Source organism: Penicillium canescens (assembly GCF_028828765.1).
Source record: "Penicillium canescens strain IBT 15451 chromosome Unknown utg000012l_segment0_segment0, whole genome shotgun sequence".
NCBI classification, from domain to species: domain Eukaryota; kingdom Fungi; phylum Ascomycota; class Eurotiomycetes; order Eurotiales; family Aspergillaceae; genus Penicillium; species Penicillium canescens.
The window spans coordinates 326918-343575 of NW_026703974.1; the positions used below are offsets into that span (position 1 = coordinate 326918).

The 16658-nt window shown below is 49.2% G+C and overlaps 4 protein-coding genes across 4 annotated transcripts; 3 read left to right on the forward strand and 1 right to left on the reverse strand.

The window, feature by feature from the left end:
* Nucleotides 1-279: 279 nt before the first annotated feature.
* Nucleotides 280-1669, reverse strand: N7446_014056 (uncharacterized protein; the record flags this gene model as incomplete). The annotated part of the gene is made up of 3 exons (XM_058522795.1): nucleotides 280-619; nucleotides 676-1084; nucleotides 1147-1669. The coding sequence occupies 3 exons, from the start codon at nucleotides 1667-1669 to the stop codon at nucleotides 280-282; spliced, it is 1272 nt and encodes a 423-aa protein (XP_058364888.1).
* Nucleotides 1670-3220: 1551 nt separating this feature from the next.
* Nucleotides 3221-4060, forward strand: N7446_014057 (uncharacterized protein; the record flags this gene model as incomplete). The annotated part of the gene is made up of 2 exons (XM_058522796.1): nucleotides 3221-3662; nucleotides 3717-4060. 2 exons carry the CDS (start codon nucleotides 3221-3223, stop codon nucleotides 4058-4060), a joined length of 786 nt encoding a protein of 261 aa, XP_058364889.1.
* Nucleotides 4061-4505: 445 nt separating this feature from the next.
* On the forward strand, nucleotides 4506-6475 carry N7446_014058 (uncharacterized protein; the record flags this gene model as incomplete). Its single annotated transcript, XM_058522797.1, has 4 exons — nucleotides 4506-4822; nucleotides 4870-5990; nucleotides 6051-6298; nucleotides 6350-6475. 4 exons carry the CDS (start codon nucleotides 4506-4508, stop codon nucleotides 6473-6475), a joined length of 1812 nt encoding a protein of 603 aa, XP_058364890.1.
* A 146-nt stretch (nucleotides 6476-6621) lies between these two features.
* Nucleotides 6622-7773, forward strand: N7446_014059 (uncharacterized protein; the record flags this gene model as incomplete). Its single annotated transcript, XM_058522798.1, has 3 exons — nucleotides 6622-7233; nucleotides 7305-7664; nucleotides 7741-7773. 3 exons carry the CDS (start codon nucleotides 6622-6624, stop codon nucleotides 7771-7773), a joined length of 1005 nt encoding a protein of 334 aa, XP_058364891.1.
* Nucleotides 7774-16658: the final 8885 nt, after the last annotated feature.

The following is a 16658-nucleotide window of genomic DNA, read 5'->3' on the forward strand; positions in this document are numbered from 1 at the left end:
AGCAAGAGGACTCCCAGGGTCAAGATGACGAACTTCTATCAGATTTACCAATCAAGTTACGGAAATCCCGTCTTCCAAAGCCTGACATCGCTCTGATTCTAGAATCTGTTATTAGGGGAATAGCGCGCACACAGATGGGAACGAACAGACGGTACTCCTTTTGTCGTATCTATAAAGGGTCTAAACCAGCGAATCGTACCAAACGTTTGAGAGCATTAGCCTTGATTGAAGTAGAGAAATAGCTACTGGCATAGCCTATTTCACCACTGGGATAATTTTTTAAACGCTATCCCTTTTCCGCTTTCTTTTGATCACTTTATAACGAGGCCCACCTTGAGAACTGCTTTTATGTAAAGGCGAAGGAAGTGAGGGGCTGTGACTCATCTCTCGAGCCGGTCGTATGGAGCTAGGCTGACCACGAATGAATGAATTGTGATGGTAGGCACCCCCAATTTTGTGAAAGCCATAGTAATAAAGCCGTCGGATAAGAGATTGGTAGCTTTTTGTGGACATCTTTGCAAGCATGTGTGCAGGAAATATGCTTTCTTCGCCGACCAAGACAGATTTCCCATCTTCTGACCGGCGCATGGCTTCCCAACTGTTTGGATCATCTAGAATTCTTTCACATGTTAGTTAATAAACGCACATCCAAGCCCCGGTATATGCTGCACTTACTCGCTCAGATTTTGAATAAAGTCAGATGTGTGTAACCTGGACTCTGGCCTTGTGCCGTCTGCATGCCCAAAGTCATCGTGTTGAGTAGGATTCCGCACAGTGGCATCTTCTAACGGAGCTTGATCATTCGGGTCTTCGTTAACTGGCTGCGCCGATCCGGCTTTGCTAGTATAATGGATAGGTACAGGGATGGTTGGTGAATCTCGGTATCTTATGCTGTCACCTTCTGCCAAGGGCCCTGGACCAAAAGCTCCTTGAGTTGGAACAAAAGGCTGAGCAAAAGGCTGAGCCCCGTCACAGATTGAAATTTTACCTCGGTGGATGGCGTGGTCCCTACTCTCAAAAATTTGAGACACTAAACCCCGATGATTCCGGAGACGTTGTTCGACAAGTAAGATTTGTGCCAAGACTATAATAATCGGTTTCAGCTTCCCATATAACATCGTTAAGCCATATTTCCAAGACACTCACCCTCGTCTATTACTTTCCGAGCACTGGAAAGCTCCTGCAGCGCAGTCTCGCTCGACTGAAGCTCCTTCGTGCAATCGTCTCTGTCTGGCCAAGGGGAGAGAAACCGCCAAGGCCGACCAGACCGTAAGAGTTTGAGGTCGTACTCGGGCAGCTCAACGCTGGAATTGTCAATTTTAAGCTGCGTTGGGCCCTCAAAATTGGGACCTGCGAAAAGCACAAGCTTCGTCCAAGTCAACGGCGGCCTTTCGGTCACGTGTGGTGTTGAGGTTGAGAAAAGGCTCTCTAAGCTCTTGCTTAGGCTAATGCTGGCCAATTTTTCTCCACGGCCAAGGGCAATACTGCCACCCTCATTTATAGTGGATAAATGGTTCGCCAATTCGGTCGAGAATTCGGAAACAGAGAGACTGGCAAGTCTAAGAGGATTGAGACTTTTCTTATCAGGCCGAGCGACGAAGTTGTGTACTATTTTAGCAATAGTTTGATGGTTTCCATCATCGGCCATTTCGTTGAAAGGGGTAGGCATAATTTCACGACCACGACTTTGAGCGTACAGTACCTTAACACTTAATCGAAAGTAAAAAAGGAGAATCTGCGACGTCGTAAACGAATCTTTCATTTCGGAATAACGACTTTCCGTTACTGTACCCACCGCCAACATTTCAACTACGGGTTCCACACTCGTGTATTCGGTCAGAATCTTCGGTTTTGAGACAAGCTCCGCTGACAACAATTGGAGCGTGGTATCCAGTTTCGGAGACCCAGGAGATTCTCGGGCCAACACATCGACAATATCTGGTCAAAGCTCGTGTCTCCTTGACTTGCTCAGATGATCCCTTTACGACACTTGGGACTACGCGGTACAAGTGCGTCCACTGTTCATAGACGGCATGTAGTATAAGTATAAGAATGAAGCAATAGTTGATATTGAGCCTTCCTCATAACCTTTTCCTTGCTTCTAGAAAAAAGGTTACTATTATTTCAATACCGATGCCGCTTTCGAGAAAGAAGAAGTAAAAGTCGAAAGTGATAATCTGCCACACAATGGCCCACTAGTACAAGATGGATGGATGGGGTGGATGATACACAGGAACACAGTATGGCGCCTGGCAGTGCCACAACTGACCGGGATTTCGCATCCCCGGAGCCCCTGCCTCACTTGGATTCTACCCCCGGACAGGAAGCCTCTTTGGCATGGCTGGGGCCTCGCATTCACTAAGCGACTGCCAAAGCTTACACCCCACCTCCATTTTATTAAGCAGAAGCCGAAGGACCCGAAGCGAATGGGCGCCGAGGACGTAGGTCTTACGGAGATGTGGTATGACCGCCTAGAGCAGTGTATTAAGCAGTATGGGTTTCGACCGAAGGACATCTATAACATGGATGAAACCGGCTTCCGAATCGGCGAAGGAAAGGCTCAAAAAGTGGTATCTGCTTCACCTATTAGCTTCACTGCAACCGGAGGCCATGGCGAAAGTATTACCGCTATTGAATGCATTGCTGCTGATGGTTGGAAGACGCCGCCGTGGTTTCTAGTGAAAGCTCAGTATCACCAGGAAAGCTGGTATATTGACGAAATGCCTGATGATTGGACGATAAAACCGACACCAAAGGGCTATTCGTCTCATACCACAGCATTAGAATGGCTAGACTCATTTATCGAGGCCACAAACCACCGAGTCTATCGCCATAAACACGCCGAAAGTGATGATGGGATAGCGGAAGCTCGTGGCCATGGCGGTCGCCGTCGATACGGCCAAGATGCAGCTATTCGCCGAGAGATAAAGCAATACGCGAAGAAGCAGACCGAGTACACTGCCGAGGTTATCGCCTTCTTCTTTTCGACGGCCATAAGTCTCACTGCACGCCTGAATTCATCCTAAAATGCTGGGAAAATCGCATTGTTCCGTACGCCTTCCGGCCGCATGTCTCCCATATATGCCAGCCCCTCGATTCGGTTCCATTTCAACGGTATAAAGCGCTATATCGGAGAAATAATGTCGAGGTTGTCCAATGGGGTGGCTCGGTATCCCGGAAAGTCGACTTTTTTCGCGAAATCGTTAAGGTTCGAGAGGTGATGGATGCTCTCTCGGAGCACGTCATTAAGGAAGGTTTTCGCCTTACTGGAATCGTCCCTATTGATGCGCAATTAGCCATGGAGCAAGAGATCAGAGATGCTAATGATGAGACTAATGATATATGGGTAGACGGCTTTCCTGATAGAGATGGAGACAGAGATGAAGCTCAAGACCGCGAGCTCGCTAGCTCTATCACTATGTCACCGCCGCGAGACGTTCTAGACACGAAATCGACGTCTCAGAAGCTTCTCAATGATATCGCCGCTGCTCGACGCCGTCTAGCTACCCTTAAGCGGACGGCCACGTCAATAAGGAAGAGGAATAATGAGAGTGCTAAGGAGAGAAATCATCGCGAGGACGGAGAGAGACGTCGTCTAAAGAGCTTCCTATCTATCGTGGAGAGAGTTTTACACCGGTCTACGCTTATTTGTAGCACTGCAGGTAGGTTTCTCGCTTCCTCGCCGTTATTTTACGTGTATCTAACCTTTAGTGTAGGAAATTCGACGGAGGGCCTTGCCCAGTTCCGTGCCGACAATCAGCTTCTTCTTACCCATACCCACAATCGGACGACGAGGCCCTCTGGCCGGCAGATCAGGATAGTTGGACCACTCACAAAAGGCGATGCAAATAAGGATATACGCAAGCGAGAGCAAAGAGAGAGAGATCAGGCTGAGAAGAAGGCGATATCGCTAGGTAGGAAAGCGGCTAAGAACCCTATGCCAGCAGAGCTTCTTGCGAGGGTGAATGCCAGCCTAGATACGCCGGCGCCGCCGCCACCGATGCCACCGCTGCCAATGCCTGAATCGAGTCCATCAAGAAAGCGAGGAATGTGGAGATAAAATTGGAGCTAAAACTGGAGAAAAATGAGAGAGAAATGGCTGAGAAATGCATGTACGCCAAGAGCATGAGGAATACTGCGAAGATCCTACCAATATAATATGTATTGCATTCTGATTTGCTTACATTAAATAGCTTACGCAATGCTCTTTTGAATGCAATATTTATGGCAGCAATTTGCTGTACAAAAATGCTACGAAAATTGACGTTTTACGAGGTGGGTGAAAAGTATGGTTAGGCACCAAAATAGGGCCCGAAAGTATGGTCTAAAACCGGAGCCCCAACACCGAAGGTGTCTGGGGCGACTAGCTTAGCTAAGCATTGGAAGGGCCCGAGTAGTAACATTTCGATCCTCTTTTGTTGACACATAAGCCCATTCCTTTCCCTTTGCTCCCCTCCCCGCCTCCCTTTTATGAGCCATCCCATCTATTGTTAGAGTATTTAGTCATGGGTGACAACCCTAGAGGACGTGGACGTGGTGATCGCGGTCGGGGGGATCGTGGTCGTGCCTCCGATGGTGGTCGCGGTCGCGGTCGCGGTGACTTACCCTTCCGCCCAGCTGGCAGAGGAGATGGGGATCGTGGGGGTTTCCGCGGGGACTTTCGAGGCCGCGGTGGTGACAGAGGTCGTAGTGACTTTCGTGGCCGTGGTGACTTCCGTGGTCGCGGCAGAGGAGATGGTGGTGGACGTGGACGCGGGGATTTCAGTGGACGCGGCCGTGGAGGACGCGGTGGAGTTATGAACTACGGCCCTCCCATTTTCAGGTCAGCTCTTCACTATATAAATTTTCGATGATCTAACTATCCATCAGACAAGGCGAGCCTATTCCACAACCTAGCACCGTGGTTACCAAGACCGAGCATGATATCGCCAAAGCCCTCGCTATCAACGGTGCAAAGGCTCCCAGACAAGCTAAATATCCCGAACGTCCTGGTTACGGCACTGTCGGCAGGCCGGTGACTTTATATGCCAACTACCTGCCCTTGACCCTGCCTAACAAGCAGCTGTTCCGCTATCATATTACGATCGCGGCCGACGCTGCGGGCCGAACTGCACCAGTGGGCAAAAAGGCCCGGCAGGTCGTGTCTCTGCTGTTGGAAGAGCACTTCGCCCAGCAGAAAAGCAGCATTGCGTCGGACTTCCGCTCTACGCTTGTGTCTTGTGTCAAGCTGACGGAGGGTTCCTTCGATGTGCGATATAAGGAGAATCTGCTGGATGATTACCCAGAAGCTCCCCGTGTGCACAAGGTCACGGTGCAGCACACTGGTGAGGTCAACCCGGCTGACTTGCTGAACTACTTGACTTCCGCCAATGCCAGTGCGATCTTGGACTCTAAGTCTGATATCCTCACTGCTCTGAACATAATCTTGGGACACCACCCTAAGACCGACGACAGTGTCGTCTCTGTCGGAGCTAATAGACACTATAGTCATCGCGAAGGTATCAAGGAGTCATACAACCTCGGCGGCGGCCTGTCAGTTCTCCGTGGATTCTTCGTCAGTGTGCGTGCCGCCACAGCTCGCGTCCTCTTGAACGTGCAGGTCAAGTACCTCGCCTGCTACGATGAAGGACCCCTGGCCAATATGATCCAAAGCTACGGCGGCCGGAACACATATCTTCTAGAGAAGTTCCTCAAGAGCGTCCGCGTCCGTATCACGCACATCGCCCGTAAGAACAGCCGCGGTGAGTCCCGTCCTCGCATTAAGCCTATATATGGACTTGCCAACCGCGGTGACGGTGGTAAATCGCCCAACGCACCCAAGGTTGCTCGCCATGGTGCAGGTCCTGCTGAGGTGGAATTCTTCCTTGCCGAAGCTGGCCCTAAGCCTGGCCCGCCTAGCGGTGCGCCAAAGCCCAAAGGGAAAAAAGCACCCAAGGCCGGTCCTGCGGAGCCTGGACGCTGGATCACCGTTGAAGCCTTCTTCAAAAAGGGTTAGTAAACCTTCAGTTATCAATTACCTTTCTCTTTTTTAATACTGACTTCATTCTTAGAGTACAACCTCTCTTTGAACCTAGGTTTGCCAGTGGTCAATGTCGGATCTCGCGAGAAGCCTGTCTATCTTCCTGTTGAGGTCTGCGAGGTCGAGCCTGGTCAGCCAGCCAAGTCGAAGCTGTCCGGTGACCAGACTGCCCAGATGCTCCGCTTCGCCGTGATGGGTCGTAAGCCAGGCCAGAACGCGCACTCCATCGTTACTAAGGGTGTTGGTGCCCTAGGACTGGAGCCTTTGAACTCCACTCTGGTCAGCACTCTCACTCTAGATATCTGATCAAAGTTATTAACCTAACTGCAGTCTGCCTTCGGTGTCAGCTCCTCCACAGAGCTCATCACCGTTCCTGGTCGCGTCCTCCCAGCACCAAGCGTCTTCTACAAGAACGGCAAGCGAACCAAGGAAATCCGAACTATGGCTGGCAGCTGAAACATGAAACAAATCCAGTTCTCCCAAGCTAAGCCAATAAAGTCCTGGGTCTTCCTCTACGTCGACCACCAAAACGCCCGTCCCATCTTTAACGGCCCCGATGGGCTCGACTCGTCTCTCCAGGGCTTCCGCAAGACCCTCAAGACATGGGCATGGCAGTCGACGGCCACAAAGGCGGCAAGAGCGTAGTCCTAACAGGACGCAACGACGCAGCCGACATCGAAAACGCCATCCTCGACCTGCAAAAGCAGTTTGACCCAATCTTCATCCTAGGCATATTCTACGCAAAGGACACAGGCATCTACAACTGCGTTAAGCAGGTCTGTGACGTCCGCTGCGGCATCCGCAACGTGAACGTATTGGCTGAAAAGCTTCGCGGCTTCAACGACCAGTACAACGCGAATGTGGGCCTGAAAATCAACCTCAAACTCGGCGGTGCAAACCAAAGCCTCGGCACCGCCGACCTCGGCATCATATCCGAAGGAAAAACAATGCTAGTCGGCATAGATGTCACCCACCCATCCCCAGGCTCGGCCAGCACAGCTCCCAGCGTGGCGGGTATCGTCGCCTCCATCGACTCAACCCTGGCGCAGTGGCCCGCGGAAATCCGCGTCCAAGGGGCGCGCCAGGAAATGGTCGCCGATCTCGAAACCCTCCTTATCTCCCGCCTTCAACATTGGGCTAAATGCAATAAAAAGGCCCTGCCCGAGAACATCATCATCTATCGCGACGGCGTCTCAGAAGGCCAATACAACAAAGTCATCGAGGAGGAACTTCCCTCCTCCAAGCCGCCTGCAAAAAGACATACCCAGCAACGCTGACAGCAAAGGGCCTCCCACGCCTTTCAATCGTCATCGTCGGCAAACGCCACAACACCCGCTTCTACCCAACAACCGACCAAGACTCCAACCGCGAAAATCCAATCCCGGGAACAGTCGTCGACCGCGGCGTCTCCGAAGCGCGCGACTGGGACTTCTACCTACAAGCCCATGCCGCACTGCAGGGAACTGCCCGTCCAGCGCACTATTTCACCGTCTGGGATGAGATCTTCTACCCGCGTCACCCAGCGAAGTCGGGGGGACAAGGTGCGGCGGACGTTTTGCAAGAGTTGACGCATAAGATGTGTTATATGTTTGGGCGGGCCACGAAGGCTGTTAGTGTTTGTCCGCCGGCTTATTATGCGGATTTGGTCTGTGCAAGGGCCAGGTGTTTTCTTTCTGATCTTTTGACCCCTTGCCTGTTGATGCTTCGGGTGGGAGTATTAGTGGTGTGACGGAGGGGACGGCGGATTTGTCTAGGATGGTTGATGTTGTTATCCATCCTAATATTGCCGAGACTATGTTTTATATTTAGGGGGTATAGGGGTGTATGGTGGTAGTATGAGGGGAAGTGGGATGAGTATATTGTCTAATCTCTTTGGTGGATTGGATATATTCATTCTGGTTTTTGGTTTTTGGATTGTTGGTGAGACATATCGCCAGTGGAATGAATGGACCAGTGACGTGATCTAATGTGATTTGAGAAGTTGGAACACGCGTTGGAATGGGATAGATTGACTTGCTGGAGGAAGAGGGATATTGATGGAGGATCCAACGATACATATGTCAAGAAGATGAATGTATGCGGGGATATTTGGAGGATATTTCGGGTATCAAATTGAAGACGGATCTAGCTTAGCAAGTAGCATAGGTAGCATAAATTGAAGTTTGAAGATGGACTAACTGTCGGGACATATACTCCCGTCAGAATAAGCAAAGACAGGTTGTACGTAATCTTGCTAAGCAACGGCTCCCGCCGTAACGTGAAGTCCGATTGCGCGGGCGACCCGGTTGCGCGAGCGACCCCACCAAACCTTGAAAAACCTTCAATTTTTAACCACTATTAAAACCACCAAAAAACATAAGTTTGGCTATTGAACACGTGTAGGGCATTTAGAATATGTATGACCTTTTATTCCACAGCCAGAACATGTCACCTGCCGCCGAACCAAGGGCATAGAAGGTAGAGTAGGTTCCGTAACCGGTTTTGCAGGCACCTCTGGTAAAGATATATCTTTGCTTCTATCTTCATCCCCAACAACCACATCATCCTCACCACCCTCTAGACCCCCAAAGATGCCTTTCTGGGTACTAAACTTGTGTTTGGTCCCTCGCTTCTTGGTCTGTTTCTTGTTGGTAGCCTCCAATTGAGTACAGCGATTCTGGAGAAAAATGTGGTGGTGGACCACTTTTATAGTCATCTCGTAAGTCTTATTGATCTCCCTTTTTGTTGGTGAAGAAAGGATTGAAGAAGAAGATTGTAGACTTTTTTTGATCCGAGATTGCGATTTTGTAAACTTTGAAAGGGTCCAAAGGGTATCTGGATCACTATCGCTACCGGAAGAGACTGGTCGCTGAGAAAGGATCTCCAGAGGAGGGAGGGAATCCAGGTGCACATTTAGCTTTTCCATGACCTTATTAGCATCGAATGGTGCTAATCCAGTAGCCAAAAAGCTATTCTTTATAGTGGAAGTCTTAAAAGCACCCATTCTCGCATCTGCGATCAGTTCAAGGAAATCTTCCTTGTCAATGGAGTTAACTCCGTTTCGCATCAAAGTTGAGACCGCCCCTCCGTAAAGCCTCTTCAAAACCGAGAAACAACCCACGTCCAAAGGCTGTAAAAGATGAGAAGCATGCGGAGGCATACAGATTGCGATGATTTGGTTTTCTTCACAGACTTGGTCAAATTCAGGGGTTAAATGACTCCCATGACCATCAAGGACCAGTAAGCAGTATTTTCCCACTCTTGTCCCAATATTTGGGATAAAATGATATTTTAACCACCATAAACCAATTGTATTGGTAGTCCAACCATTTAAGCTCATGGTTAGACGAGCTCCTTTTTGATTTGAAAGGAGATAGGGTCGTAAATGCTCTGGGAACTGTTTTCCTTTGAAGACAAAGAGCGGCGGGAGAACACTTCCAGAAGCTCTAATACACTCAATCGAAGTCACCCACTCACGATTTCCGGCTTGTAAAAGAGCTCTTTTTCCATGGTATTCTGCTGAAGTGATAATCTTTTGTGTTGCACCAATACCCATGGCAAAACCAGACTCATCAAAGTTGAAGATATCGTCTGAAGCGATACCCCACTTTTCAATCGTCCTTTGAACCAAATCAAACCATGGTTCAATAATTCGAGGGTCTTCTGAAAGAGCTCTCTGATAATCGTATTTGCGAGAGAGGCGAGTAGAGAGATTTGGGCGTCGTTTGATAAATTCAGCAGGCCAATGATTACCCACAGTAGAGGGTGTAGTTTTTCGGGCATACAGTAGAAGATTGGCCATATCTCGCAACATAGGCAAAGTAAGAGCTGCCCCTCTGGAATCCATATCCAGTAGCCATTTTTCAATCGATCCCTCCTCAATTTCGGTAAAAATGAAGCGATTGTGTCGCTTTTCAGTAGCAGATTCGCGCCCATTGATCCGGGCCTTCAAAGTTGAGACAGGTATCTCAAAAGATCGCGCAGCAGCGGCAGCAGAGGGATACTTGCCATTTTTAATAGCTTGTATAGCTAATGAAAGGCGACCCTCCTGCTCTATTAACTTTTTTTTCTTATCAGAGCGTTGGGGGGGCATTGTTTTTGTGGTCAAAGAAGATGCATCATTATTGAAGTGTATTTTTGGTGGGGTCGCTCGCGCAACCGGGTCGCCCGCGCAACCGGACTTCACGTTATGGATTCAGGGCTACTGGGCCTTGACCTAGAAGAATCATCTATCTATTTTACATGAACCAAATTGACTTTTGCTTTGGAAGCATAACCACTGTCCACTTAACTGTGTACACAGTACCTAGCTGGTGATACCAACACTAAGAGTTCCTGCAAATAAACCTTTTAGAGGGAGGATCTGCTGCGTCGCAACTTGAAAGCGGTAGGTCTAAACTCTTCAACCAACAGCTGAAATTGACTGTCACTTCCGCACTTGACGGGCTGGATCCCTTTCATGGACGCACGTACTTCAAATGAAGCATAACAGTAAAGTGGGACGCGAGGCACGCAAACTGAGCAATTATGGTTATAATAGCATTTCAAAATACACATACGTATTAGGACTCGGCCTATACCGGATAAAGAACTTCTATTTCGTCCTGATTCCGAGTCCTATTCCAAAAAGCACGGACCTGAGATGTATCAATTGTAGCAATTCCTTTGGGCTTCAATGACAGACTTCGCAGCGACGTTCCGAGTCGCTCATTACACCATGGAAAGCGGTCTAGTGATCACACTATTTGGACGACACATCGCTTAAGCGTTGTCGGGGCTCGATCGTACTCTTGGTTCCTGCTGAGCCTGTTGTTTGAACTGAATTTATTCACTAAAGAACATCGTAATTCATGCGTGATATTACTTGTAATAATATGAGGCTGGCCTGTTCATGCTGTGAAAAGATACAGTGCATCCCCATGCATCTTTGTGCGGGCTAATTGCTCGCATCCCCGATAGTAAAATCGAAGGGCAGATGTTTAGTGCGTTCGCGCTAACGCTTCACGGAGTCCGGCATATAAAGTAGTCCTCAATCTTTTGAGTTCGTGATTCTCGTCCCGACGCACTTGCTTGGCAGGAGCCCTGCTCTCTTTCCGATCTTATGCTTAGGCCTCTCCCTATTTCTATATAATGCTCGATTCTCGGCAGGTCACTGCTGATACTGTTCTCATCCCTTCTGTGCCTGGTTGATTCACTGTTGATTGAGGAAAAACAAAAGTTCGAACATGGCAAAGAATCCCAAGCATCCTCAGGATGACGCAGACCTCAGGTCTGACGGCGTACGGCGGCGTGCCGCACCGTCATTCTATTCCGTTTGTTCTACTGGTTCTGAGACCAAAGATAGACGAAAGCCACGCAAACCAGACACGAAATCACACAGAGATTCGGTACGCCACCTTTTTGGATCGTACTACACTATGGCCAGAACAGCCCCGGTGGCATCCCTTTATTTCAATGTACTTTTTACTGACCATGCTAGAAATCCTCCATTACGAAGAAGCCCAAAAGCAGAAACGACAAAGCGACGCATAGAAAGTGTCTCCGGGTTATGAGCAATATTGAGGAGGAGTTTCAAGAGGTGCTTGAGGAGAGAGATGGAGAGAACCACGATCTTTCTCAGTTGCTGGACCAGCTCAAAGCCGAGAAAGCGCAAAAGAGTTCGGAGTTGCAAATCGCTGTCATGGCAAGGGATACTGCATTAGCCGAGCAACAGAAGCTCCAGCGTGAGATTTGCCAATTGCAGCAGCAAGTGGAATCCACGAACACCGCTCTGCAAGATCAGGTCCCGTGGAATGATATACAGCTGGTGTTGGATCAGGCACACGCGGAGCTGGTTACCGCGACCACTCGATTCTGGCGCGCGATCGACGCCCTCCAGAACAGACGACTTGCATCCTATTTGCCAGGCTCCGGAATGATCCAGGCAGAATGGCCTGATCAGGGCGGCGCGGGTACGCTTGGCCACGATATGCTCCCCAGCATCTCCCAATCGAACAATGACAATGTCCCGCTTGGTACTCAACATGAACTACCTACCACCAACTGAGATGAGCCCTTCATCTCACAATTGGGGTGTGTTGATTGGGCAAGGTCCTACTGATGGAGTGAGCTAGCTTCTATGTATGGAAAGGACCAAAACTCTTACGAATCATGTCTTTCCTGTAGACGACTGGCTTTTTAATGTAGCCGAGACGCAGATAGTTCATGAAGAAGCATTTCGCCACATTCTTACTATACATGTACCGTGCCAAACTGTGTGTATTGTCAATTCTGTTAATTGCCCTGAAGGGGATGGCTATGTGCTTTTGTCTAATAGATCCGAGCACGGGCGGCTCGAGGCAGTATTCGGTGCAGGTTAGCGGCAGAGTCCGCCACAACCTCCACGGTCGATTTATTATACCATAAATAAATATAAGCGTAGATTGGACTCTTACTTCTGGCGAGACAGCCGTAGAGTATTTGGCATACACCGCTCCAGGCCGAGACGCCCGGATACGCTCTGGATGAGAGAAAAGGCCCTGCCACGCGTGCCTGTGGATTTGTTACACACTGGGCTCCCTTGCCGTAAAGTAAACGCATTTCCAACGGTCCTATCCGAATATTACTTATATCTGTGCTATGGGTTTCATGGAGAAATCCGCGCTTCTCTTGCGCATTATAGCCATTAGTTCTTCTCGGCGTTCAGCCAAAGCTTGCCGTAGTATCCTGGTCCAGCCCGATCACAAATAGCAATTGCTCGTTGAGTGGGATATCGCAAGTCGATAGATGTGGCACTACTGCGCGAGTATCAATTGCTAAGGATCGCACCTTGCTATATGGCGTATGATTCTAGAGCACTACTGTAGGATTAGCCTTCTTGGGAATTTCGTCACTTATACAGACCAAGTACAAGCATAGTGAGCCAGGCAATACAAATCATCTGCAATAATGGAACTAATCAAATACTTATTCTACTCGGCAACATATAGTGGCTCGTGACTATAGCCCGTCGGTTCAGGAGAGCCCTCTCGGCACAGTTCATATACCAGTCATAGTTTTCGTCTGCACAGCTAAGGGAAGCATAGGTAAAATACGAAGACCCAAATGAAACAACAAACGATACGTCGCTCGCCATGGCATCAGCTTGGCAGTGAGTCTATCGACCTTGTCCAGTGACCGTCCTATCCAGCATCGATGATGAGCGTGTTCATATTCTGTTAATTGAGCTGGTGATCATACCTCAAGACCAATACAGACTGATCTTGGTCTGATATACATGGTTCGGCATCCAAGTAAACCTCCAGTCGCATCACTGCTGCCGACGCAGGGATCGGCGGATCTTCTGGCCCTCTGTAGCTTGGTTTGAACCCTGCATGGTCCCCTTCTGGATCTCACTTTCGACGATTGCCAACCGACCAAAAATGTCGGCCAGATCGTTACGAATGGTTTCATTCCAGGTGGCCTGGTCCTGCGATAAGCGTTCAATAGATCTGCGGAAACGGTTAGCGCTTTGCGTTGTCACTCAAAATGGACACAACTGACCGCATCCGGTTATCTAGTCTAGATGTTGTTAGCAGGCCAATCATGATTATGTGCTTGATGGGATTTTACTTACTCCGTCAGGCATTCCAGAACAACCGAATTGCCATCTCCGGAAAGCTGAGTCTGCCCGCGTAGTTCCAAGTCCCTTTGGTGTCCAAACACAGTCTTTCGCTGTCGTACAACTTCTTGCTCACTCTCATCGGCCGAGGTGCTATTGTCCTGGTCGACAAGGTCATGTTCCTCCTGAAAGGATGAATCCTCCTCCGTGGTATCGCCTGTAGCGGATCTGGATGGACCACCAGTATCCTCAGACTCAGAAGACGACAAGGACAATGCACGTTGCAATCGGCTTCGAAAGTTGTGTCGTCGAGGAGTGTGCGAGACTTTCCGAATTCCGCCCATACTTGGGTCTGAGTTACGCTGGGGTGAGGAGTGGTCCTAGTTCTGGTTTTCTGTGATAGGAGGAGACGCTCGGGTTTTATAGCATGTTGTATCGCGGGATCAGGATTGACTGCTTGCTCGCAATTGAGGAGGGGTTCGCAAGTGCACGCCTTTTTCATTCCTACATTCTGCCCGTAGATATCTATTTCTGAATCTGCACATTTTTTAACAATGACTCACTAAGAGGCGGACCAGACAATAGAATTCAACAATGGGTGAAACAACGGAAAATTGTCAACAAGAACGGACTCTTGTGGCCGCGTTCAACGTTGTTGATTCTCAACGATGTGCGTTGCATCAAAAATGAGGGCTCGTTTGGGTCTCATAAACACATAAAAGTCGGTTTTATCTGCCACACTTCAATCTTTTAAACTCAACAACCTACATCTAAAAGTTCACTTTCTGCAGTTTTCTTCACCTGTTCTGACCACTTCTGCCAACTACCCAAGCATAACCATGTCCCCACGTAACGCATGCGGCTGGCCAGAATGGGAGGAGAAAAACCTTCTTCATGGTTGGATGCTCATCCGGAGCTGTCGTGGAAAGCTCTCTCCGACGCATATTATGAAGAATACCAGGTGCATCGAAGCGTTGAATCTTTACGAGGGAAAAAGTACCATATTCTGCGGAAGCAGAGTAGCACTGGCGCCAAAGCTTCCCAAAAGCCAGGCAAACCAAGGCGAGCCGTTCCCGTACGACGCTCGGTGGTCGATAGCGCTTTACAGTCGAGTCTTTCAGTCAAGACCCCTGCCCAAAGGAACATCGACAAATGGTTCCAAACAATTCTAGCGGCCGACCCTAACCAGCCTGATGACAGCAAAAAGCCAACTCAAACGAACTTAATTTCAGGTGCGAAACCCTTAGTCGTCTCATACTACATGCTGACCCTTTGTCACAGACCGCTTGACGCCAGCACCGCTTCCGTGCCGGCCTAAAAAAACACGGTCGTCATCCTGGAGGTGGGACTATGTGCATCGTGTCTGTGCTGCTAGGAAGCTGAGATACCGGCGAACAGAGCGTGCACTTTAGCATTCATCGGCTGGATCGCTACATAGCTATGTCCAAGGAACAGTGGCCAACTACCCCTATACACTTGTCCAAGTAAATGTTACTACATCAAAGGCTGTGATCAGCAATGAAGCCTCAGCATGAGGAGTATAAGCGTAGTTGTATATCGTTCCATTTATTCCGTAGAGGAAGTAGCAATCGCCCTTCTTAGGAATGACAACAATATAGAGGATGTCCCAAAGTCAAAGTTAAGGAATCGAGCACGACGGTGGTGCCCTTGGAACGGGCCCACCTGCACATTTCCATTCTTGCCATGCAAAACCAGGAGGATTTCATCGGAGTGTTATGTGGCCCGGTAAGTACTGCGGACAGCGTATAAGGATTCACGATACTATGAGTGGTCCCGTAGGGAGACAGGACATGGTAGCAAGGGGGCTCTGGGAAAATGGAAATACGGCATTATTGTCGGCTCAAGGTAATACGTCTGCTTGGATTTGATAGGATCGATGGTCGAAAGCAGGGTAATTTTGGGGTGAAGCGTACGATTTGTTTTGACCTACACCCAAGTCAGGAGGAAATTAGTTTGACAAGACCGTGGAATCACGAGCGCAGCTGACGATCATTAGCGGAACCGCAAATCATTCGACTGCTTAGTTTGGACGACCCATGGAATCGCCTGCTCGGTGAGAGAATGCGGTCGTCATGAAGGATTCAGGCCCGGACTTCTGCCCCACTTGCGTTCTCGGTTGCTCGTGATTAAGCCCTACAGCCCAAAAGAAGTCCAGAGAATTGGGGCAGATTCACGACAGTCTCGACCTGCTCATGAACAGACCAGCAGTGTACTAGAAAAATTCTCTCTCGCTACAGTCGTAATCAAGATGTGGAGGGTAATTGAGATAAAGTTTAGGGGCCGCAGGAGGGCCGGCCCACAACCTCAACCCATTTCCGGCAACCAATCGGTTCCTCGGTTTTAGTGCAAAAACCGGAGATATTTTTACATAAGCTCATGAGATCTGTCCATGATTGGCATAGTTTCTACAAGCTATCCGCTAGGGATATGGGACTGACGATTGAGGGGGTTTGTGTCGGATTCAGAGAGTACAATCTCTACGGGAAAGCTTTATGCAGGACAGAAGACATAGCTTCTAGAACGTTCTACAGACAGATAGACAAAGGGCAGCTTGCCATTTGACAGGAGAACTTACTTTCCTGTGACAGGAACCAGGAAAGCATAACCACGGATCGGGATTTAGCCTACCATTCTGTTGCCAGAATTCCGCGCGATATTCCAAATACCTCACCTGCCTGGACCGTACCTCCGCCGTACCCTCTACGCAACAAAGTCCTTTCGACCGGACACTGACGGCCGTCAAGTTTGGGCTTGTGGATCGGTCTGGACCTTTGCAAATCCTTCACTTCTTATCCGGGCCATAAATAGAACCTCCTTGATCTAGTGTCCCGTGGGTCGTCGCTGGGATCTGCATCGCAGAACCGTACCTGCGTCTGTCTAAATTCGCGCTTTGTATCCAGTCTCATCAATGTGATAGTAGCGTTGCAATCTTGCGAGGGGGTGGCGATCACGCGAACCTAGCTCGTGGGCCTGGTTGATTTCACATGGTTGTCCTAGGCTCGGTTTCCTATGAAAACTTTCCAATAAGCTCTGGACTTTTGTTTATGCCCTCCCAAAGAA